The sequence below is a fragment of the Sarcophilus harrisii genome, chromosome 1, assembly GCF_902635505.1.
Source record: "Sarcophilus harrisii chromosome 1, mSarHar1.11, whole genome shotgun sequence".
NCBI classification, from domain to species: domain Eukaryota; kingdom Metazoa; phylum Chordata; class Mammalia; order Dasyuromorphia; family Dasyuridae; genus Sarcophilus; species Sarcophilus harrisii.
In genome coordinates, this window is record NC_045426.1 from 711,228,732 (window position 1) to 711,251,460 (window position 22,729).

Consider the following 22,729-nt stretch of genomic DNA (forward strand, 5'->3'; position numbering starts at 1 on the left):
ATTTGTGTTTATGGGACCATTGATAGCGCCTGAGGTTTGATGACATCTCCTTGGGGGTGACACGCCATGGGACAACTTCATTTAACAGTGGTGAGCGCTAACGAGGGGCAGGGATCTCGGGGGCTTCCAGGAGGAGGCAGTCCTTGAGCGCAGCTTCGAAGGTTGACAGCGCCACTGAGAGTGAAGAGGCGCGCATTCCGTTGCCGGAATGGGCTCCGGGAACAGTAGAGCAGGGATTTGCAAGAACTCCCAGGGACCAGCTGGAAACATGCTCGGGGAGCGCTCGAGGCCTCCGTGTGGCCGTGTGGGCCCCGCCTCACGTGGATGGGAACAGATTGTCTCCGGGCCACCTCGGGGGTTCCCAACCTGAAGACCGGCCGCGGGACTCCCCGGAGCATGCGCACAAGCTGCCGCGGGCCTTCGCACTGGGTTTCCCAGAAGCCCTTGCAGCCCGGGAGGCGGGAGGGAGCGCGGCCCACGCGGGACTTCCTTTCACTCGGTTTTTTCGTCCTCGCGCCCTTAGCGTCTGTCTCGGATCCGCTCAGGCCTCAGTTCGGCGCCGCCTCCGAGGCCGGGCAGTGGAGACACCGCCGCTGAGAAAGGTAGCGCCCAGAGAGCGAGCCGACGGTGGGGATGCGGGGAGGGAGCGGGGCCTCGGGCGCCATGTTCCTCGGCCAGCTTCCTTCTCTTTATGCCAGTCCTTTGCGGGAAGCCAGCCCGGCCGCTTCTGCGCATGCTCTCTTCCGAGGCGCTCGCCTAGCGCTGATGCGCACGCGCACCACCCCTCTGGGAGCCAGGGAGCTGATACTTTTTGCTCTTCCCCAGCTTGGGAAAACAAGCTCGGTCACTTCTGCGCATGCCCGTCCTGGGTTCTAAGGGGCTGGCCGATCACCACGCTTCTCCTCAAATTCATGTGCTTATTGGTCCCTGCGGGAGTGAAGGTAGGACTGACACCCAATCAGAGGCCTTTGCTCCCCTCTGCTGCGCGCTCTCTCTCTAGTAACTTTCCTCCTCCCGTCTTCTTTGGCTCTTCCTCCCAGGGCTGCCCCTTCGTCCTTTACCTGGTGCTGGGGCCTCCTGTAGTTCCTATTGGCCGTCCCTAGAGAACCGGCCCTTCTGCAGTCTGTCCATAAATTCTGATTCCCCTGGGCTGGAGGGCGGGGCGTCTGTGACCAGAGCGGGCCGCCCCTGCCCTGGAGGAGCTTACACTCCGCTCTGGGCAGACGGAAGACACCCCTGGGAAGGGCCTCCTGTAGGAGGAGCCTTGTAGGGAGTTAGGGATCTAAGGGGTAGAGGTTTGGAGAGATGGAAGGCTAGACTGAGGGGAGCACATGGGCAAAGGCCTGGTGGTGGGAGAGAATGCCCTGTATGGGCTCAGCCAGGTTACCTGTCAAGATGAGCCCCCAGTGAAGGGCATTAAATCAAGACTAAAGGAGCTTCTGCCTCATCCTAGGCGCCATGGAGCGTCAGCCGCCAGTGTTCAGATCTGTGTGCTGCCAGCTGCTGTGCTGACACAGAAGTTTTTCCCTCGAGGAGCTTACAGGCTAATGAAGAAGTCGGAACAGAAAGTAGTGTTGAAAAGAGGGAGAAGACTTGAGCAGGGTGGGGAAAGTCCTGTGAGATGAGCTCAGTACCGCCCGGAGCGCAGGAAGGGACCTTTGCTCCTTGGACTTTAGTTGGGCCAGCTTCTGGTAGTTGGCTTAGAAGCCCCGCCCTCAAGGAGCTTACCCCTCCTTGCAGCTGGATTCCTGTCTGAGGTCACTGCAGTACCTCTTGCACTCCTCCTTCTCCCCGAGAGCCGTCGGATGACAAGTGAAAGTTTTAGAGAGATACACAATAAGTCTACATGACCAAAACGTTATTTTTCTGTACAAAGAGAATCAGACTCTGAAATATTGTACAATTAGCTTGTGAAGGAAATCAAAAATGCAGGTGGGCATAAATATAGGGATTGGGAATTCAATGTAATGGTTCTTAGTCATCTCCCAGAGTTCTTTCTCTGTGCGTAGCTGGTTCAGTTCATTACTGCTCCATTGGAAATGATTTGGTTGATCTCACTGCTGAGGATGGCCAGGTCCATCAGAACTGGTCATCATCTAGTATTGTTGTTGAAGTATAGAATGATCTCCTGGTCCTGCTCATTTCACTCAGCATCAGTTCGTGTAAGTCTCTCCAGGCCTTTCTGAAATCATCCTGTTGGTCATTTCTTACAGAACAATAATATTCCATAATATTCATATACCACAATTTATTCAGCCATTCTCCAACTGATGGACATCCATTCAGTTTCCAGTTTCTAGCCACTACAAAAAGGGCTGCCACAAACATTCGTGCACATACAGGTCCCTTTCCCTTCTTTATAATCTCTTTGGAATATAATCCCAGTAGTAACACTGCTGGATCAAAGGGTATGCACAGTTTGATAGACCCTACTGGTCATCCTGCCATCTAGGGGAGGGGGTGGGGGGGTAAGAGGTAAAAAATTGGAACAAGAGGTTTGGCAATTGTTAATGCTGTAAAGTTACCCATGCATATATCCTGTAAATAAAAGGCTATTAAATAAAAACCAAAAAAAAAAAAAAAAAAAAGTTTTAGAGAGAAAAAACTTCCGACTGAATGATCAGTTGATCTGTCTGAACAGGCCTGGGGTGCCTCCCACCTTCATTCACCCAGGCTACCCGGGGCTCCCTATTCGTTTCTCCATCTTCAGTCCTGCTGATTCTTATCCTTCTGGCGGGTGCCCTCCCCTGCTTCAGTTCACCCAGCTCATTCCAGGCTACTCTGTATCCATACACGCATTATTTCTTATGATGTCAGCAGTATTTTATTATATTCGTGTATCACAGTTTGTGGGGCATCTACTTTGCTTCCAGTATTTAGTTGTCAGAAAATTCTGCTGTAAATATCTTGGAGTACATGGAGACTTTTTTCTTGACTTCTTTGGGGTATAAACCCAGCAATGAATCTCTGGTTCAAAGAGTTATGGACATTTTAGTCCCTTAATTTGCATCATTCCAAAGTGGTTATTCCCTAGTTCCACTAGCAATGTATCAGTGTGATTATCATTCCACAACCCTTTTAACATTAACTGTTGCTTAAAAAAAAAGAAAAAAAGAAACACCCTTTTTTTTTGTGTCAATTTACAGGGTGTGAATGTAACACTCAGGGTTGATTTGATTCATATTTCTCCTATTTGGAACATTTTTCATATGGTTGTGAATACTTTGTAGTTCTTTTGAGAACTGTTTGTTTATATACTTTGGGGAATGGTATTGATTTTATGCATACATACATATAGTTTATATGTCTTTCACCCCAAACCCTTATTGGAGAAATTTGATGCAAAAATTTTTCCTTCCCATTTAACCACTTCCTTTTTTATCTGAATTGCTTCAATCTTGCCTGTGCAGAAGCTTTTCAGTTTCACAAGTGATCAAAGTTATTTAATTGCCACTTTCTCTTGTTTGGTTGAGAATGGCTGGGAGAGATATAGAGAAATAATCTATTCTAATTTTTTATGTATGATTTTTAATGTTAAGGTTATGTATCCATCTAGAATGTGCTGTGAAATGTGATATGAGGTTTTGGTCTAAGACTAATTTCATCCCGATTACTTCCAGATTTCCCAGCACTTTTTATCAGATAGGGAGTTTTTCCCTAAATAATTTGTTTTCCATTCTATCAAACACTAAGTTTTTGAATTCTGTTGTTTCTGAGTGCTCCTTGTCTAATCAATTCCAGTGATCAATCTCTCTATTCTTTAACCAGTACCAGATGGTTTTGATTACTGTTGCTTTATGATACAGCTTGAGGTCTGAAAGTGCTATTCCTTATTCATTCTTCTTTCTTTTGATCATTTCCCTTAATATTTTGGATCTTTTATTTTTCCAAATGAATTTTGTTATTATATTATATTCTATGTAGAGTCCCCTATCAATTTGGTTGGTATAGCATTAATAATGTACATTAATTTTTGGTAATGACATGTTTATTATATTGGCTCAGCCTATTCATGAGCACAGAATATTCCTGTAGGTATTTAAAATTATCCTTTATTTCTTTAAGAAATACTTTGTAGCTGAATGTATGAATTTTTTTGTGTACTTTGAGTTGACCCCCCCAGATATTTTATGCTTTTTGAGAGTGCAATTTCCTTTTTCATTATTGTTTCTTTTGTTTTATTATTATTAATTACAAATGCTGTGGCTTTTTGAGGATTTATTTTGTAGTCTGCAACTTTGTTGAAACTATTGTCTCAATTAGTATCTTTGTTGTTTCTCTGGGATTTTTCATCTCATCAACAGAAATAATTTTCTTACTTCTTTGGTCATCTTTAATTTCTTTCTCTTGTCTTTTGTTGTTGCTAGCATTTTGAGAGATATTTCAAATAGTAGTGGGAAGACTGGGCATCCTCTCTTCACTTTCTTATTTACTGGAAAAAAATCTGTGTATCCCCATTCCATATGATTCTCTTTTTTTGCAGTTTTTTTTTTTTTTTGTTTTTTACTTTTTTTTACTTTTGTTTGCAATATCTCCGTGCCCTAGTACACTATCAGTTTTTGCAAAATTTCCAGGTGATGCTGAGAAATATATATATTCCTTTACTGTATCATTTAGAAGACACTGTAACTCTGGTTCTTCCAGCAATTTATTCAGTTGCATATTTTCCCTTTTATCCATACTGTTTTTACTTATCCAAAACTGAGAGAGGGATTTTGGCGTTTCCCATTACTAGTGTAACTATCTGTCTTCTTGAAGCTTCTGTACTGTTACTTTTATAAATTTGGACGCTAAGTCATTTCACACATGCAAGTTGATTACTGATATTAGTGAACATAGTAGAGAAAGTTCTGTAGAGACAAGCCATCAGTATTGCCTGGAGAGGGAAAAAGGCATCATTGGCCTGGGCCTGCTTTAAATTGGGGTTAGAACCCCACCCTACATTCAGTCAGTCAGTAAACATTAATAAGTACCTTACTAGGTCCTGGGCTTTGTGTTAACACAGGAGATACAAAATGCAAATAAAAACAAGGGCTATCCCTGAGCTTTAGTCACTTAGAATTTAATGGGGGGGGGGGGGGAGACTACACAAAAAGGGAAGCAGAAAAAGGGGAGCAAGGGTGGGAAGAGAAGTGAGGGGGAGAAGAATGAACCTGGCACAAGGGGCATGATGGAGAATTCTGAAGAAGTTCCAAAGCAATGTAGCTTATAGGCAGTGGGGAGAAGCCCAACTGAATCCCCTCCCTAAATAGATACCCTGGAGCCCATAGCTCAGTCCTTTGGCAGAGGGTTGGGCCAGAGGAGCAGAAGGGACTAGTGAGAAGGGAGTACTGGAGGACCAGAGCCAGCCTTAACAGGACAGTGGGAATCCCAGCAATGCATTCCCTAGACATCGAAAGCGAAAGCGTGATGGAAAAAGTCCAGAAGAGGGCTTAGCATTGTCTTCTGCAAGCCCTCAGGAAAGTCTTAAAAAGTTCTTTTTTTCTCTCCTGCTGCTTTCCTTCTCTTTCCTACATCGTATTCTCCATCTTCCCTGTGTCCTCCTCCCATCGTCTTCCTTTCTGACTTTGATCCTGTTCTTGTCTCTTCCCCCTCCTCTTCCCTCCTCTTCTCATCTTTCCCTTTCCAAGCTCCTCCATTCCTGCTGTGACCACTCCAGACTCCTAAATCCTCTTAGCTTTTGGTTCTTCTTTCTTCAAATGTCCTCATCCACCTCTCCCATAGGCCGTTTATGTTTTTATTTTTTCCATCGTCTTATACAAAACAGAATTCATTACCCTCCCTCTCTTATCTCAAGCCTCTCCTTTTACAACTTTCCATATTTCGGTTCCATGTATTACCATCCATCATTTGGGACCTCAAAACTATCCTTACTCTTCCGTTTTCTTCAGCCCATGTTCCATCCCATCCAAGCCCTTCCCACCTCCTGTCTCACCTCCCAAGAGAGCATCCCACAATCACAGAGTGAGAGTTTAAAAGGACCTTAATGGTCACCTAATCCAAATGCTGACCAGAAGCTTGGCTAAAAATCTAGGTAAATTATAGCTGTAGCATTCCCCTCATCTAGTGATTTAGAAATCCTACTTAGAAAGTCAGTAAGGGTCCTCTGGCGTGATGGGCTCTTTGGGTTATTTATTTTGTAACAATAGCTTTATATTTTCAAAATATGTACAAAGATAATTTTGAACATTCATCCTTGCAAATCCTTGTGCTCCATATTTTTCTTCCTCCCTCCCCTAGACAGCAAGTGATCCAGTATATGTTAAACATGTGCTGTTCTTCTATAAATAGTTCCACAAATACCATGCTACACAAGAAAAATCACATCAAAAGGGGAAAAAACAAAAAAGAAAACAACAACAAAGATAAAAATTCTATGTTGTGATCCACACCAGTCCCCATAGTCCTTTCTCTGGATGCAGATGGCTCTCTCCATCCAATGAAAGATCATTGGAACTGATCCGAATCACCTCGTCGATGAAGAGTACCATATCCATTGCATAGTTTTGTTGCCACTGTGTACAATGTTTTCTTCATTCTACTTGCTTCACTTAGCATTAGTTCATGTAAGTCTCTCCTGAAATCATCCTGCTGGTCGTTTCTTATAGATCAATAATACTCCATAACATTCATATATCATAACTTATTCAGCCATTCTTCAACTCATGAGCTGTTTTTGTTGTGCAGTTTCCAAAAAGTCATTCTCACTTTGCTGAGAAAACAGGAAACAATAAGATTCTTATCCCCGCCAAGCAGAGGTCCCACCCCTCTTGGATCTCTCCTCCAGTGGATCCAAAATAGCTAAAATGGCTACTGAGGAGCATCTAAAGCAGGAAGATCGGGGTTCAAGGCCCATCCTTGACCCAGAGCAAGTCACTTCACCAAGTATTCCAATCAGCTCTAAAACCATAAATTGCAGAGAAGGTGCTGACCTGTACTGGCAAGGGGAATCTCCTCATCTTACCTCTTTTCTCTTTAAGTGGCCTCTTGGCTAGCCTAGGTGGAGCAGTAAGATAACCTTCATGGTTTTAAGTTCTTTCCTCTCAGATGAGTCCTCTGCAGACCTGCCCCAGGCATGGCCCCATGTCCCTGGTGGGCTCTGAAACCTGCTGGGCTTGCCCTGGGGCCTCTAGGACAAAACATGGACTCCTCCTTTTCACATTGATCCCCCAGGCTCCCAACCTAGTTCCCTTCTTCTTGCCAGATGTCATTTCCCATGACTCTCCTTCCCAGACCAGAGCTGGAAGTGGTTTTGCACCTGGCGGCATTTCTGCCATGTTCCCCACTTGTGCCTTTGGTAAGCCTCCCATCCTTCAGACCTTGTCTCTGGAGCCAAATCTTCCATGAATTCTGGGTCCTCCTGTCAATTCTTAGCACTTTCTCCATTTTGAAGACATCTTTTCCCCCATCTCCCCAGTAGACTGGAGGCTCTGGGAGTCCATGAGCTCCTTCTAATCTCTGCCTAACCAGGAGAGGTGTTAGGATTTACAAGCCAGGGTCTAAACAAAGCAGGGCAATTCTGCTAATGTCTGCTTTTTATCCACCAGGGCCGACGGCTGAGGATTCTCAGTGTCCTCAAAGGTAAAAGCATTGAGTAAAGTCATGGCCTTTGCCTTCCTGCCTCCTGTGGCTCACCAGGTAAGTGGGAGTAGTTTTTTTTTTGTTTTTTTTTCTGAAATAAGTATCTTAGCTCTCCAGTTAGAAATCTATTTCCTTTCCATATTTTCTTATCCCCCAAAATTGGGCTCTTCAGGAACCAGGCTGACACAGTGCCTTAGAGCTCTTGTGTCTAGTTCTAGAGCTTTCCCCTCTACATCCTTTGTAAAGGGATTCAGTCCCGCCCTATGACCTGGACTCACGGTCATGAATGCCTAATAATGAGAGAAAATACTAATATCCCACTTGACGATTTAAAATCTGATTTGCAAAAGCCTGTTGGCATTGAAAAAATAATGTCACCATTTTACAGATGAAGTAACTGAGTGTCAGTAGGGAAATGTTCCTTGCCTAGGAGCCTCCTGATAGTAAGTGCTGGAGCCAGGACTCCAAAGAAGAGAAGAAGCTTCTGACTGCCCTCACTTCACTGTAAGACCAGAGGAAATCAGCAGTGACTGTGGAACATTGCTGTCTCATGTGTAACTTTCGAAAGAGAGTCTGCAGGGCCCTGATGCTCCAAACATTTAGAGAAAAAATTTTATTTATGTATGTATACATAGGTATATATTTATGGAACATATATGTATATACATATTGGATGTATATAAACATGAATATATACACATACACACTTGTTTATGTGCACTAATGATCATTTTTAATTCATGTGCAGGTATAAGTATATATCTTATTTATGTGATCCTGGTATCTGTAGAATATGTGGGTTATGGTTAAATTGAAAATACTATGTAGTTATGGCTATTGAAAGCTCATTGGAAGGGGCATCTGGGTGCCCTCTATCCACTCTATCCACTGCACAGAGCACCAGCCCTGAAGTCAGGAGGACCTGAGTTTAAATCTGACCTCAGACACCTAACACTTCTTAGCTGTGTGACCCTGGGCAAGTCACTTAACTCCTCCCATTGCTTCAGCAAAAAAAAAAAAAAAAAGAAAGAAAGAAAAAAGAAAACTCATTGGAATTAGTCTGACCTTGGAATAAAAATATAAATGAGAGTATTATGTCATGTCTTAGAAATAATATTAATCATTAATGGGAAGTTATTGATCTATATAGTGAAGGGAAGAAAAGAATCAGTGCTTTAGTGCTTTGCTCTATATTGTCTTGCTAAACTTTTATCAGCTATAATCATTAGGATAAGAAATAACTGTATGAATTATAGTTATAGCTCCCCATTTAGAGCATTTGGAATTAAAAACCTTTGTATAAACAAACTATGATGTGTTCTGAGGGAAATTCCTGTTAGATAACCTTGTAACTGAATCATTATAAGGTGTGTATCTTAAGAATGTAACCATAATAATCATATCTACACATCAATCCTTACATTAAAATGATAATGTAAGAAAGCCAGGTAAAGAGCTGATTGAGACGTCATGGAAAGTACAAAGTTAGGACATAGTGACTTACGAAATGCAACCTTGCCTGAATCAGCATCTAGAGGACTTTGTTGCACCTTTTGTGAATCAAGAGACCTCTCAATAACTGAATTTTGGATCTCGGGCTCTCAGACCGTACCGGGTGACCTTTGCTTCTCTTAAGGACGATTGGTTTCTTTGCCCAAAAAGGTTCCTAGTGTCTTTTTAACAAGAGGTTCTAGTTAAGAATTAATATTTAGAATGTGAAGTGATCATGCATTTCATGTTTTTAATTAGTTGTATGAAGTGAACGCTATGGAGATGTAAGAATGAAGTGTATGACTCGGGCTCATTGGAAAAAAAGGACAGTCTGAGTGTGAATTTTGGCTAAAAACAGAAGCAGGTGTGTGATGGTGCAAGGGGGCCCTGCAGATGGGGCTTTCACCCCAGCTCTGACTCGGGGGCCAGCCAGAATCCTCCTCCTCCCTTCATTCTTTGCCTTCCCCTCTCCCCCACCAACTGCCCTCAGGCTGACTAGATGTACAGGTAAGAAGAGGTCCTGCCCCTAGCGTTGGGATGAGCTGAGATTCAGGCCATCAGCCCTTGGCCTCTGGGCCTTTCCATCTGACCTGTAGCTGACTTTTTTATTCAGCGTTGTCTTCCCCTTTTAGAGCATAAGTCCAGAGAGATCTGGGTCTTTTCTCTTTGTACTTGGCACTTCAGCAGCACTTTGTCCCCCATCCGTCTAATATTTTGGGTTGAACGTAATTATTATAATTTTGGAGCATTTAGTTTTAATGACTACTGTTCTTCTAATCTGCAATCCTTATTTATATTCTTTATATTGCATGTTGGTTTCCTGGCTCTGCTTCCCTCAATGTGCACTGTGCACATGTCTTCCCTTGGTTTTCCATAAATTTGAGATCTTTGTCTGGTGACCAGCGAGTGGACGTAGTTGTGGAGAAGCAGAGCCAGAGGGTCAGTCTTTCAGCCCACCCTCACTTGATGCTGCTGTCACTCTCTGGCTCTCTGCTGTTCCCCATTTGGTGGCCTCATCCACTCTCCTCCTCCTCCTTCCCTTTTTGAATCCTCTGTAGTCTGGCTTTGGACGTCATCATTTAATTGAAAATGTTGCTCCAATATTGCCAGTAAAACTTACTGGCGATCCTTTAATGGAGAGAGTGAATGGCCATTTCTGAATTGTCTCCCTGTACCTTTGATGCTGTTAATCCCTTTTTCCTCCTGGACATTCTCTCCACTCTTGTTATTCTGTGACCCTGCTCTCTCCAGGTTCTCCTCACTTTTCCTTGTGGGATTTTCATCCACGGGATCCCACAGGTCTCTCTCCTGAGCCCTTTTCTCTTCTCCATAACCTTTCACTTGGTGATCTCATCAGCAACATGGATTCGGTTATCTCGAGGCTGATGAATCTCAGATTTATTGATCCAGCCCCAGTTTTTCTTCTGAAACTAGCCCCATGTCACCATCATGGGAGTGATTTCATACTTGTGTCCTGCATGTCCAGAACAGAACTCATCATCTTTTCCTCCAAACCTTCCCCTCTAAGAACTTCCCTGTTCCTGTTGAGGGATACACCACCTTCTCTCAGTCACATGTACTCAAAACCCAGGGACATCCTCTCCTCCTCTCTCATGCTCATTCCATTCCGTTCACTCTCCTCCAGTCCTTGCCACAACTTATCTTTCCTGGCACCACAACCCATCTCTTTGTCCCCCTTTTCCTCTGTCTCTAGTTCGGGCCTCCAGCAGCCCTCTCCTGCCTGTCACACCTTCCCCTTGTCCAGTCTTGCCTTCACTCTGCTACCAAGGTGAGCTCTCGTCTGACCCCGGTACTGATGTGGAGCAACTTCTAGTGAAGAAGTAGTGGTCACCCGAAGGTCCCTTGGCCTTGGAGGGAGGTCCTTGGGAAGGCTCTGTTTCTTCCCATAGGTTATCCTGCCCCATTTCACTCAGTATTACGGGGATGCTATGGCTACCAATGTTGCTGTCTGTCAGATAACAATTTCTGAGACTAACGAGCAACAATAACGAGGTGCTTCAAGTGGGTGCAGGCACAGAACAAAATTGGGCACCCGCCACTTGACCTAGTGACATTTCAGGCCTAAAAACACTCCTCTGGAAGGTTCCACCCCTTGAGTCCTGCCCAGAGAATTATGGGACCAGACCCCTCCTCAACTTCACCTCTAAGCCATAAAATGAGCATATCAGTGACATGAAGCTCCCCATCTCTTTTACCTTTTTCTTATAAATTTTATCTTCTTGCCCTTGATTCTTTGCTAATTTCTTTTAGAACTTAACCCTCTTTAATCAGTGTAACTGCCCCTTGGAGATGGATCCAAGCCTGCAAATTCTTTGGAGACACCTTGTGACACCGCTCTGGAACTCCAACTTTTTAGGAGTGACTCTTGAACCACAACATTGCCCTTCTCAGTAAACTCCCGTGGTTCCTTCTCAGCTTAGAAGCAAATCTGAAATCCTTCCTTGGGCACATAAAGCTCTTCACACCCAGTGCTTCCTGGCATCTTCCTCTCCTCAATGGCTCCCCAGCTCCCCCTCTGCTGTCCTTGTCCCCCCAAAACTGAGGCACAGGCTGTTTGGAAAGTTCTTTGTCCTCCCCCCGTGTTCCTCCAAGAGCCATCTCTGAAGCTGTCTTCATCAGGAAGCTCCCAATCCCCCGTCCCCTGCTTTTCCCCTCCCAGGTTGCCTTCCCTCCTCCCTGTGTGGGCCTTGGCTGTCCCTGTCTCTGGTTAGAAAGCGAGCTCATTGAGGGCAAAGCCTGCGGGACCCTCAGAAGCTGCTCATCCTTCGGGTTTCAGAATCGGGTTTAAACCCAGGTGTTCAATGGAAGCTCTGAGGTTCGAAGCTGGGCAGCGCCATTCCTTTCATGTCTCCTCCTGGTGCTATTGGGAGTCAATCAGTCAGTGTATTAACTGTCTACTGTGCGCCACTCACTGTGCTAAGAGTTAGAGTCTAAACACAGCCCGAACCCTTAAGGAACTTCCAGTCTGATGTCAGGTATCACAGCTTGTACCCACGAGTGTATTTGCTGCTTCAGGACTTGGTGACCTTCAAGGACGTGGCCGTGGACTTCACCCCGGAGGAGTGGGGGCAGCTGGTCCCCTCCCAGAAGGAACTGTACCGGGACGTGATGCTGGAGAACTACCAGAACCTGGTCTGGCTGGGTAAGGGTGGGCCCGGGCCGCAGGAGCTGCCCTCTGGCAGTCTGTGCTTCTTTCCCTAGCCTGCCTTAGAGGGAGCATTGAATGTCAAGCCCTTGCACGGGCCAGAGACAGGCCACTCCAGCACAGAGGCGCCCAAAGTCATTTATTTCTGTGGCTAGAAACGGGCATTTTCTGATGCTTCCGAGGGGGACGTCCTGCGCTCCATTTGCCCAGATTCTCCCCGAGGCAGCTGTCTGCAGACACACAGTGAGGGTGAATGCTTTCTGTTCCCCTCCCCTCCTCCCCGATTGACCCCATGCTTTCTAGGAGCATATTTCTGTGTCCTTCAGGGCCCTTTGTCCCGTCTTCCTAATATCTCTTTTTATTGTGCTTCAGTCGTGTCTGACTGCATGATCCCCTGGACCATATTGGCCATGGGGTTTTCTTGGCAAAGTTATCGGAGTGGTTTGCTATTTCCTCAGGGTCACACAGCTAGTGTCTGAGTCTAGATTTGAACTCATCTTCCTGACTCCAAGCCTAGCTTAGCTCCCTAACCACTGAGCCCCCAACAAACTGCCTCTCAGACTCAAGGTGACACAGCTGGTAACTATCCAAGTCCAGATTTGAACTCATGTCTCCCTGACTCGGGCCCAGCGCTTTGTCCCTTGGGCTGTCCCTGCCTCTCCTGCTGTGTCTGCTTGTCCCCAAAGAGGGAAGGGAAGGGTTCTGTTCAAGTTGTCTCTCCCATTTCTAATGAGCAGGACTTGCAGTTTCCAAACCAGATGTGATTTACCAGTTGGAGCAAGTAGGAGGCACTTGGGTACCTGAGGGGGAGACCCTGACAGTCAGCTGCTCAGGTGAGTAAGGGAGCCCCAGCATCCCAGCTGGCCATTCTGAGGGCAGCACTTTTATTTTTATTTTTTAACTTTCATTTATTTATTTATTTATTTTTGAATTCGAGATTCTTTCTCTCCCTCCCTCTTTCCTTCACTCTCTGTGTCTCTCCCTTTCTGGCACTGTTTACTGTCTGTAGTGTTCTCCTGGTTCTGCTCATTTCATTTCGCATCAGTTAATATAAGTCTCTTCAGTTATAATCATATACCACAATTTGTTTAGCCATTCCCCAATTAATAGGAAGCTCCTCAGTTTTTAGTTCTTTGCCATCACAAATATAGATCATTTTCCTTTTTCTCTGATCTTTTTGGGATATGGACCTAAGGATGGTATTCTTGGGTCAGAGGATATGCACAGTTTTTTGCTTTTGGGGCCTAGTTTCAAATGGTCTTCAGAATAGTTGAATCAGTTCACAACTCCACCAGCAGTATATTAGTGTTAAAAACAGCAAGAATACACAATGATCAACTGTGAAAGACTCGGTTCTTCTCAGCAGTTCAGTGATCCAAAGCAATCCCAATAGACGACTTTGGACAGAAAATGCCATCTGCATTCAGAAAAAAAACATCTAAGGAGACTGAACGTAAATCAGCACATGCAATGCTCACTTCTTTTTTGTTTTTTTTCCTCTCCCATGGTTTTTCCCTTTTGCTCTGATTTTTCTCTCCCAACATGATTCATAAAGCAATGTGTATTAAAAAATAAATAAACTTACTATAATAAAAAAACAAAAAGTAGTGTATTAGTGTTCTTATGTTTCTACACCCCCTCCAGTATTTGTCATTTTCCTTTTCTGATATGTTAGCCAATATAATAGGTGTGAGATGGTACCTCCAAGTTGCTTTATTTTTTATTTTTTAATTGAATAATAGCTTTTTATTTTCCAAATACTTTCAAAGATAGTTTTCAATATTCACCCTTGCAAAACCTTGTGTTCCAAATTGTTCTCCCTCCTTTCTCCCACCCCTATCTCCTAGATAGCAAGTAATCCAATACAGGTTAAACATGTGCAGTTCTTTTATACATATCTCCACATTTATCATGCTACACAAGGAAAATCAGATCAAAAAGGGGGGGGGGGCGGAATGAGGGAAAAAAATTAAAAAGCACGCATTCAACAACAAAAAAGGTGAAAATACCATGTTGTGATCCACGTTTAGTCCTCACAGTCTCTCGCTGGGTGCAGATGGCTCTCTCCATCCATCACAAGTCTATTGGAATTGGCCTGAATCACCTCACTGTTGAAAAGAGCCACATCCATCAGAATTGATCATGACATAATGTTGGTGCTGTGTACAATGATCTCCTGGTTCTGCTCACTTTATTTGGCATCAGTTCCTGTAAGTCTCTCCAGGTCTCTCTGAAATCATCTTCCTGAACATTTCTTACAGAACAATAATATCCCATAACATCCATATACCAGAACTTATTCAGCCATTCTCCAATTGATGGGCATCTCCTTGGTTTCCAGTTTCTGGCCACTACAGAAAGAGCTGCCACAAACATTTGTACACATGTGGGTCCCTTTCCCTCCTTTATGATCTCTTTGGGACATAGGTCCAGTAGAGACACTGCTGGATCAAAGGGCATGGAGAGTTTGATAACTCTTTGGGCATAGTTCCACATTACTCTCGAAAATGGTCAGATCGTTTCACAGCTCTGCCAATAATATATTACTGTTCCAGTTTTTCTACTTCCCCTCCAACATTCATCATTATCTTTTCTGTTATCTTAGTTTTAGAGGTGTGTATGGTACCTCAGAGTTGTCTTAATTTTCATTTCCTCGGAGTTGTTTTAACTTTAATTATTCTTTAATTATTAGTGATTTGGAGCATTTTTCGAAGATTATAAATAGTTTCGATATTGTCACTGGAAACTATCTCTTCATATTCTTTGACCATTTATCCATTGGTGAATGGCTCTTATGAATTTGACTCACTATATTTTTTGAAAAGCAAGGTCTTTACCAAAGAGACAATATAAAAAAATTTTCCTCCAGTTTCTTTTCTTTTCTTTTCTTTTTTTGCTGAGGCAATTAGGGTTAAATGACTTGCCCAGGGATCACACAGCTAGGAAGTATTACTAGGGGTCACACAACTAAGAAGTATTATCTGAGGTCACATTTGAACTCAGGTCCTCCTGACTTCAGGGCCAGTGTTCTGTCCACTATGCCATTTAGCTACCCCAGTTTCCTATTTTTCTTCTAAGTTTAGCTACAATGATTTTGTTTCTGCTTTAGTTGTTCAGTCATTTTTCAATCACGTGTGACTCTTTTTGATCCCTTTTGGGTTTTATTGACAAAGACACCGGAGTACTTTACCAGCTCATTTTACAAATGAAAAAACAGGTGAAATGACTTATTCAGAGCAGCTGGTCTGTATCTGAGACCAGGTGTGAACTGACAATGAGTCTTCCTGTCTTTAGGCCCAGTATACTTTTCACCTCCCTGCCCCTTTGTACAAAAACCTTTCAATTTCATGTAATCCAATTAACTTTTATCTCCTGTGATCCTTTTTATCTCATGTTTGGTCATAACATCTTCCCTTATTCATGTATTTGACAGGGAATTTTTTCCATTCAGCCCTTGTAATGTTATTACCTTTACATTTAAATCTTATTCTCATTTTGATCTTATCTTTGTATACTGTGTAAGATGTTGGTCTATACTTAGCTTCTGCCCCACTACTTTTCAGTTTTTCCAGCAATTTTTTTGAATAGTGAGTTCTTGCCCCTAAAACTTGGATCTTTGCATTTTTAAACACTGGATTATGGTGGTCATTTGGTACAATGTGTTGTGTATTTAGTCTATTGCCCTGATCCATCACTATTCTTTGAATGTACCAGATTTTAAAATATATATATTTAAAATTTTAAATAATAAAATATTTTATAAGTGAATTATAATTTTATATATTTTATATAATTATAATTTATAAATAAATAAAAATCTTTATTTTAAAAATGTTTTAATGATTAACACTTTGCAATACAGTTTAAGATCTAGTATGGCTAGGGCACCTTCTTTCACTTTTTCAAAAAATTATTCTACTATTTTTGACCTTTTGTTCTTCTAGATGAATTTTTTTCTTATATTTTCTAGTTCTCTAAAATAATTTTTGATAGTTTGGTTACTATGGCACTATGAATGAATAAATAAATTAGGTGGTATTGTCATTTTAATTATATTGGCTTATTTTACCCATGAGCAATTTATTTTGTGTGATAAGTATTTTGTAATTGTGTTCATATAATCCTGGATTTACCTTGACAGGTACACATCCATGTATTTTATACTATTTGCAATCATTTTCAATGAATTTCTCTATCTCTTCTTGTTGGGTTTTGTGGTAATATATAGAAATGCTAATGATTTATGTGAGGTTTTTTTTTTTCTATCCTGCAACTTTGCTAAAGTTATTACTTGTTTTTTTAGTGGATTTTTCTAGCCTTCTCCAAGTAGGGAGGAAGGGTATTAGTTGCTGGGGGATCAAGAAAGATGAGCTATAAGAAGTTTTTGAGTTAGAGCAAGAGTGAATTTCAAGGATGGAGTCCACACCAGGCTTGCACATCTAGGCCTGTTGTATCATACATGGAGGGAATCCACAGTGTAGAAAATCCTTACCACCATTGCAAATCAGTCTCCCTTTTATAACTTATTTTTTTGTAAGACAAAGAAAACTGTTCACCTTCCTTAGCCATTTTCCTTTGTATATTGGGAATTATCTTTTACATTTGTATTTATTCTTTAAACCTGGCCTTGGACATCAGTCTTTTAGGTCTTGAGTTGGCTGCTTAATTTTTCCATACCTTAGGCAACTTTTTTTTTTTAAAGCTTTTTATGTTCAAAACACATGCATATAATTCTCAGCATTCACCCTTGCAGAACTTTGTTTCGAATTTTTTTCTACCTCCCTTTCCTCTATCCCCTTCCCTAGACGACAAGCAATCCAATATATGTTAAATATGTGCAAGTCCCCTATACATGCTTCCACAGCTAATGTGCTATACAAGAAAAATCAGATCAAAAACTCTGATGTACGTGGCTCTCTTCAACAATGAGGTGATTCAATCCAGATCCAATGAGCTTGTGATGAAGAGAGCCATCGACACCCAGAAAGAGGACTCTCTTTTTCCCTTTTATTCTGATTTTTCCGTGTGAATCTCAACATAACATTTTCACTCTTTATGTTATTGTTTGCATTTTGTTTTCTTTCTCATTTTTCCTTTTTTATTTGATTTTTCTTGTGCAGCATAATTTTGAAAATATGTGTAGAAGAATTGCACACGTTTAACATATATTGGATTACTTGCCATCCAGGGGAAGGGAATGGGGGAAAGGAAGGAGAAAAATTTGGAACACAAGGTTTTGCAAGGGTAAATGTTGAAAATTTTGATAATAAAGAAAAATCAAATTAAAAAGGGAAAAAAAAGAGAAAAAAACAAAATGCAAGCAAACAACAACAAAAAGTGAAAATATTGTATTGTGATCCACATTCGGTCCCCACAATCCTCTCTCTAGATGCAGATTACTTTCTATCACAGCGCCATTGGAATTAGTCAGATAACTTTTAAAAAATAAAATTTACTAATAGATTATAATCTTAAGATAAGTGACACAGCTTTTATTTGACATAAGGGTCTTCAGTATTTTTCTTTTAAAGAAAAAAATTTTTTTGAAGAACTGTCTTAATGTGTACAATCAAGTCTGTCTTAATTTCAATACAACTTCTCACTTGAATAGAAAAATAAAGTCATCAGGGCAGCTAGGGTTTTTTCCATTGCTATTTCAAAAAAAGCGACAATGAATATAATTGGGGAAGCTTTTTTCTTTTCCCTAATATCCATGGAATCATGCTCATTTAGGGCAGAGTTTGGGTGTATAGTACCTAGAGATGCTAGCAAGGGCCATAGTTCATGAGTACTCACAGCAAAGAGCAGCACTGGAAGGTTGAAGTAGCTGGGAATCAAGTGGCTTGTGATCTCCCTCACTCCCACTGCCCCAGGGGGCAGCCCTTGATGAGGGGCAGGGTATGCTTTACACCCGAAGGCATGGACTGACTTAGGACTCTGATTTACTTAGGATTTTCAGCAGAGGATCTATTGTGGCCGCTGTCCTATTGCTGGTAGGCCAGTGTTGTGAGAGAGCGTGGATCAGTAACAAAATAGGAAGGCCTCCTCAGGTTGAAGAAAGTGTTATTACATCCAAGCTGCATCAGTAAGCTTGCTGGAAAGTTTTCAGCACTCGGTTCTATGTAGAACTGGGTGCAGTTTAAACCTTAAATGTTGAATGTTAAACCAGAGTTTGTGTCAACCAGAGTTGTGTCTAGAAGAGTAGAAATAAAGACTCCATTTGTGATTTAGGTTCATTAGTGTGACCACTGTGAGAAAAGGCACATACTCTTTTGTGTGACTGATTAAATATTGCTGTTACTTTACAGAGATGATGGAGCTCATTTATTGCTCTACCAGCTGTCGAACAGAAAACCTGTTTGTCTGAAGCTCCAGCAACAGTTGCTTTTCTGTCTTTAAAAAAAAAAAAAAAATCTGTACAGCAATTTGATGGGTGGTTAGGGACTCAGGAGTTATTTTGTTTTTAAAGGAGAGAAAGGAATAAACATTTCGGTGGGGTCTATTATGTGCCAGGCACTGTACTAAGACTTTAGAAATATTATTTGTCACCATAACAACCCTGCAACATAAGTGCTATTATTTTCATTCCCATTTAACAGTTGAGGAAACCAAGGGAAACAGAAATTAAGGGATATGAACATTTCTTTGATTATTAGAGAATATCAACAAATTTTCAGATACTAATTGATCACTTGTATTTCTTCAAAGAAATGAATTTATGTTATTTTTCCTCATGTCTAGACTGCTGCAATGGCCTTCTGGGGGTCTCCCTGCCTCAAATACCTCCCTCCTCCAGGCCATCTTGCACTCAGGTATCAAATTGATCTTCTACAGCACCGGTCTGACTATCCCATCCCCTTTTTTTTTTGACAAAGTGTCCTGTGTCCCTTTACCTCTAAGGTCAAATATAAAATTTTCCATTTCTCTTTTAAAGCGCTTCTTAACCTTGCCCCTGTCTACCTTCCTAGTCTTATACCTTCCTCCCTCCAAGTTCTTTATGATCCGGTAGTATTGGCTTCCTGGCTATTTTCCAATAGAATAGCCCATCTTTGGACTCTGGGCCTTTTCACTGGTCATGTTCTGGAATTCTTACCCATCTCACCTTGTCTCCTGGCTTTGTCCAGATCTCTGCTGGGGCTTTCCCTCAGGCATTTAGCATAATGCCTGGTACATTGTAGATACTTAGGAAGTGCTTATTGGTTTGACTTGACTGACACTTTCCTCATTTACAGACATTTCCCTAACAAGATCATTTTGAAGAGCACCGTGAAAGTTTTCTGTGATCATTACAAATTCAGTCATGTTTGCTATTCTGTATTTTGACATTTTTTAGTGATGGAGACAAAAGATAGTATCTTAGGTTAACAGCAGAACCAGAAATATTTATACTTTTAAAAATTTCTTTCAGATTTTGTGACTAGACTTGAAACCAAGCTGACCATTCCAGAGCTGGACATTTCTTTGGAAGTCTCAACCCAGGAAAAATTTTCAAGGGACAGTCCTTGTGTCTTCAAATTGGGAGAAGCCTTGAAATATGATGGCTGGCTGGGAAGGCAGCAGAATGAGGAGAAACCTTATGAATGTAATGAATGTATGAATGTAAAGTCCTTCCACCAGAGCACACGGCTTCCTTGGCCACAGAAAATTCTTAGCGGAGAGAAACCTTTTGTGTGTAAGGACTGTGGGAAAGCTTTCCGCCATCGCCCGGCTCTTTCACAACATTGGAAGATTCATACTGGAGAGAAACCTTATAAATGTGTAGAATGTGGGAAGGCCTTCCACCAAAGGGCAGGACTGAATCAACATCAGAAAACTCATACCAGAGAGAAACCTTACATCTGTAAGGAGTGTGGGAAAGCCTTTCACCAGAGCACAGCTCTCACTCTGCATCAGAGAGTTCATACTGGAGAGAAACCTTACGAATGTACGGAGTGTGGCAAGGCCTTCCACCAACGAACGGGACTCAATCAACATCAGAAAATTCATACCGGAGAGAAAACCTACGTATGTGGTGAATGTGGGAAAGCCTTCCACCAGAGCCCTACTCTTACTCGACATCGGAGGATTCACACTGGAGAAAAACCTCATGTGTGCAAGGTGTGTGGGAAGGCCTTCCACCAGAGCACAGCACTTACTCAACACCAGAGGATTCACACTGGAGAGAGACCTTATGAATGTACAAAATGTGGGAAATCCTTCAACTGCAACTCATACCTTATTTCCCATTACAGAATTCATATCGACGACAGACCGTACGAATGTAAGGAGTGCGGGAAGGCTTTCCGCCGGAGCACACAGCTCACGAGACATCGGCGAATCCACACGGGTGAGAAGCCTTATGAATGTAATGAATGTGGAAAGGCCTTCTACAGGCGGTCAGGACTTACCGGACATCAGAAGATTCATACTCGAGAAAAACCTTATGGAATCAAATGACTATAGCATTGCCCTGAAAACCAAGCACTTACTTGAACAGACACTGAGGAGACATATTATAAATGTAATGAATGTGGAAATGCCTTTTGCCAGATTATAAGACTTGTTTGACATCTGAGGATTTTGATTGGGCCTAAAGAATGTCATGTTTCTGGCAAAGCCTTCTTTAAAAGTAAATAACTTAGCACCAAAGGAATCACACTGGGAAGAAACTTTATGAATGCAAAGTCTTCTGAAGTAATGCATGCGTGAAAAAGTATTTCACTTTGCTGAAAGACTTAGAATCAGATTAAAAAAGGACTCTATAGAGAAAGAAAACTCCAAGTTTCCCACATCTTTTTCATAACTTTTTTTAAAATGGAAGACTATAACACTATTTATTGACTGTTTACCAGTATTTGCAATAAACTACACAACATATAATTACATAACATTAAAGTGACTGAAAATTATTGCCTTTATTTTTAGTGAACTAAGTGATCCAAATGGTAAAAAGTCTGATTATCTATGTTTGAGGTTGGGATAAAGAAAGAAAAAGTTACATCAGTAGTACAGAAGAATAGCTGGTGTCTTTACTTAGCCATAAAGAAATTATAATATACTCTTTTTTTTCTCAAATGCCGGCCTTTATCAGCATAATATTACAGTTCTAACCAATAGCAACATTACTACATGATTAAGAATAGTCTTGGGTAGGAGGAGACGTGTTGTTGATCAATTGTTTCAATCATATCTGATCCTTCATGATCCCATTTGGGGTTTTCTTGGCAAAAATATGGTGTGGTTGCCATTTCCTTCATTTTACAGATGAGGAAACTGAGACAAACAGGGTGAAGTGACTAACCCAGGGTCACAGTCTAGGAAGTGTCTGAGGCCAGATTTTAACTCAGGTGTCATTGACTCCAGATCCTATGCTCTATCTAGTTTGCCTCCTAGCTGTCAATAAAAGATAGAATATTCCCACTTTCTAAAACATGAAGTAAAAGTTTTTCTCTTTGAAAATCAAAATCAAAATGGTTCAATTTTTAAAGTCTTAGGTAAATATTAAGTTATTTTTAAATTCTGGCATCATTTGCTCATGTTTTTAACCTAACAATGAAAGCTTTCAAAAAAGGACAATATCAATAAGTTGAGAGATCTAGAACTCGGGGATTTTGCGAATCAGCACACCTACTTTGTCAGAATTACAGACAAAAAGGTTTGGCCCCTCTCCCCAACCTACACACACATACACACTCTGTCAGAATCAGAATTGCAATAAGTATCTTCAGGAAGTAAAATCTGTCTTTAGTCCCTTTTTGAGAAATTTTGAGGTTGGTTTCACAAATCTTGTCTCAATTTGAGGCCGTCCTTTGGACGCATAGGAAAGATGTCCATTAAAATGGAGTGGGTAAGAGCTCCATACATGTATGCATTCATGAATATGCCAGGATAACATCAAAATGCTTATATATTATCTTGTTTTGTGCATGATGGTGGTGGTGGTGGTTTAGAAATTTCATATTTTCTGAGGCTCTGGGGAAGCTTGATCCTAGATTGCCTAAAGTAACTTTTAGATGGCTATTCTTCTCTTTTCACTTCTGTTCCGTTTTTTTCCCTCCCACCCTCCGCCCCCTCCCCTAGATGGCAAGCAGTCCTATATATGTTGAATATGTCGTAGTATATCCTAGATACAATGTATGTGTGCAGATCCAAACAGTTTTCTTTGCACAGGGAGATTTGGATTCAGAAGGTAAAAATAACCCAGGAAGAAAAACAAAAATGCAAACAGTTTACATTCATTTCCCGGTGTTTTTTTCTTTGGGTGTAGCTGCTTCTGTCCATCATTGATCAATTGAAACTGAATTAGGTCTCTTTGTCAAAGAAATCCACTTCCATCAGATTACATCTTCATACGTATCATTGTTGACGTATATAATGATCTTAGATGGGTATTCTTTTGGTTACAAAATATAGTTTTATAAATTGATTTCAAACAAGTGCTAAAAGTCTATATCAACCCAACATTCAGTGACAGGTAGCAATAGGAACATACTCAGTGCCACAGTAGTGACT

General features: G+C 41.7%; 1 protein-coding gene across 2 annotated transcripts; it reads left to right on the forward strand.

Annotated features, from left to right (window-relative positions):
- Window positions 1-483: 483 nt before the first annotated feature.
- LOC105748997 (zinc finger protein 501-like) lies at window positions 484-21,434 on the forward strand. Of its 2 annotated transcripts, none has more exons than XM_031949014.1 (5): window positions 484-602; window positions 7,548-7,638; window positions 12,109-12,235; window positions 12,976-13,071; window positions 19,647-21,434. In XM_031949014.1, exons 2-5 carry the CDS (start codon window positions 7,603-7,605, stop codon window positions 20,672-20,674), a joined length of 1,287 nt encoding a protein of 428 aa, XP_031804874.1. In that variant the 5' UTR covers window positions 484-602; window positions 7,548-7,602; the 3' UTR covers window positions 20,675-21,434. The 2 variants fall into 2 exon arrangements, with proteins under 2 accessions (XP_031804874.1, XP_031804875.1); XM_031949015.1 differs by lacking the exon at window positions 484-602 and adding an exon at window positions 709-941.
- Window positions 21,435-22,729: the final 1,295 nt, after the last annotated feature.

Coding starts and splice junctions, on each gene's coding strand:
- LOC105748997 (XM_031949014.1), top strand. CDS start 7,603: ATGGCCTTTGCCTTCCTGCCTCCTGTGGCTCACCAG. Junction 12,236..12,975: donor CCAGAACCTGGTCTGGCTGG/GTAAGGGTGGGC, acceptor TCTAATGAGCAG/GACTTGCAGTTTCCAAACCA. Junction 13,072..19,646: donor CCTGACAGTCAGCTGCTCAG/GTGAGTAAGGGA, acceptor AATTTCTTTCAG/ATTTTGTGACTAGACTTGAA.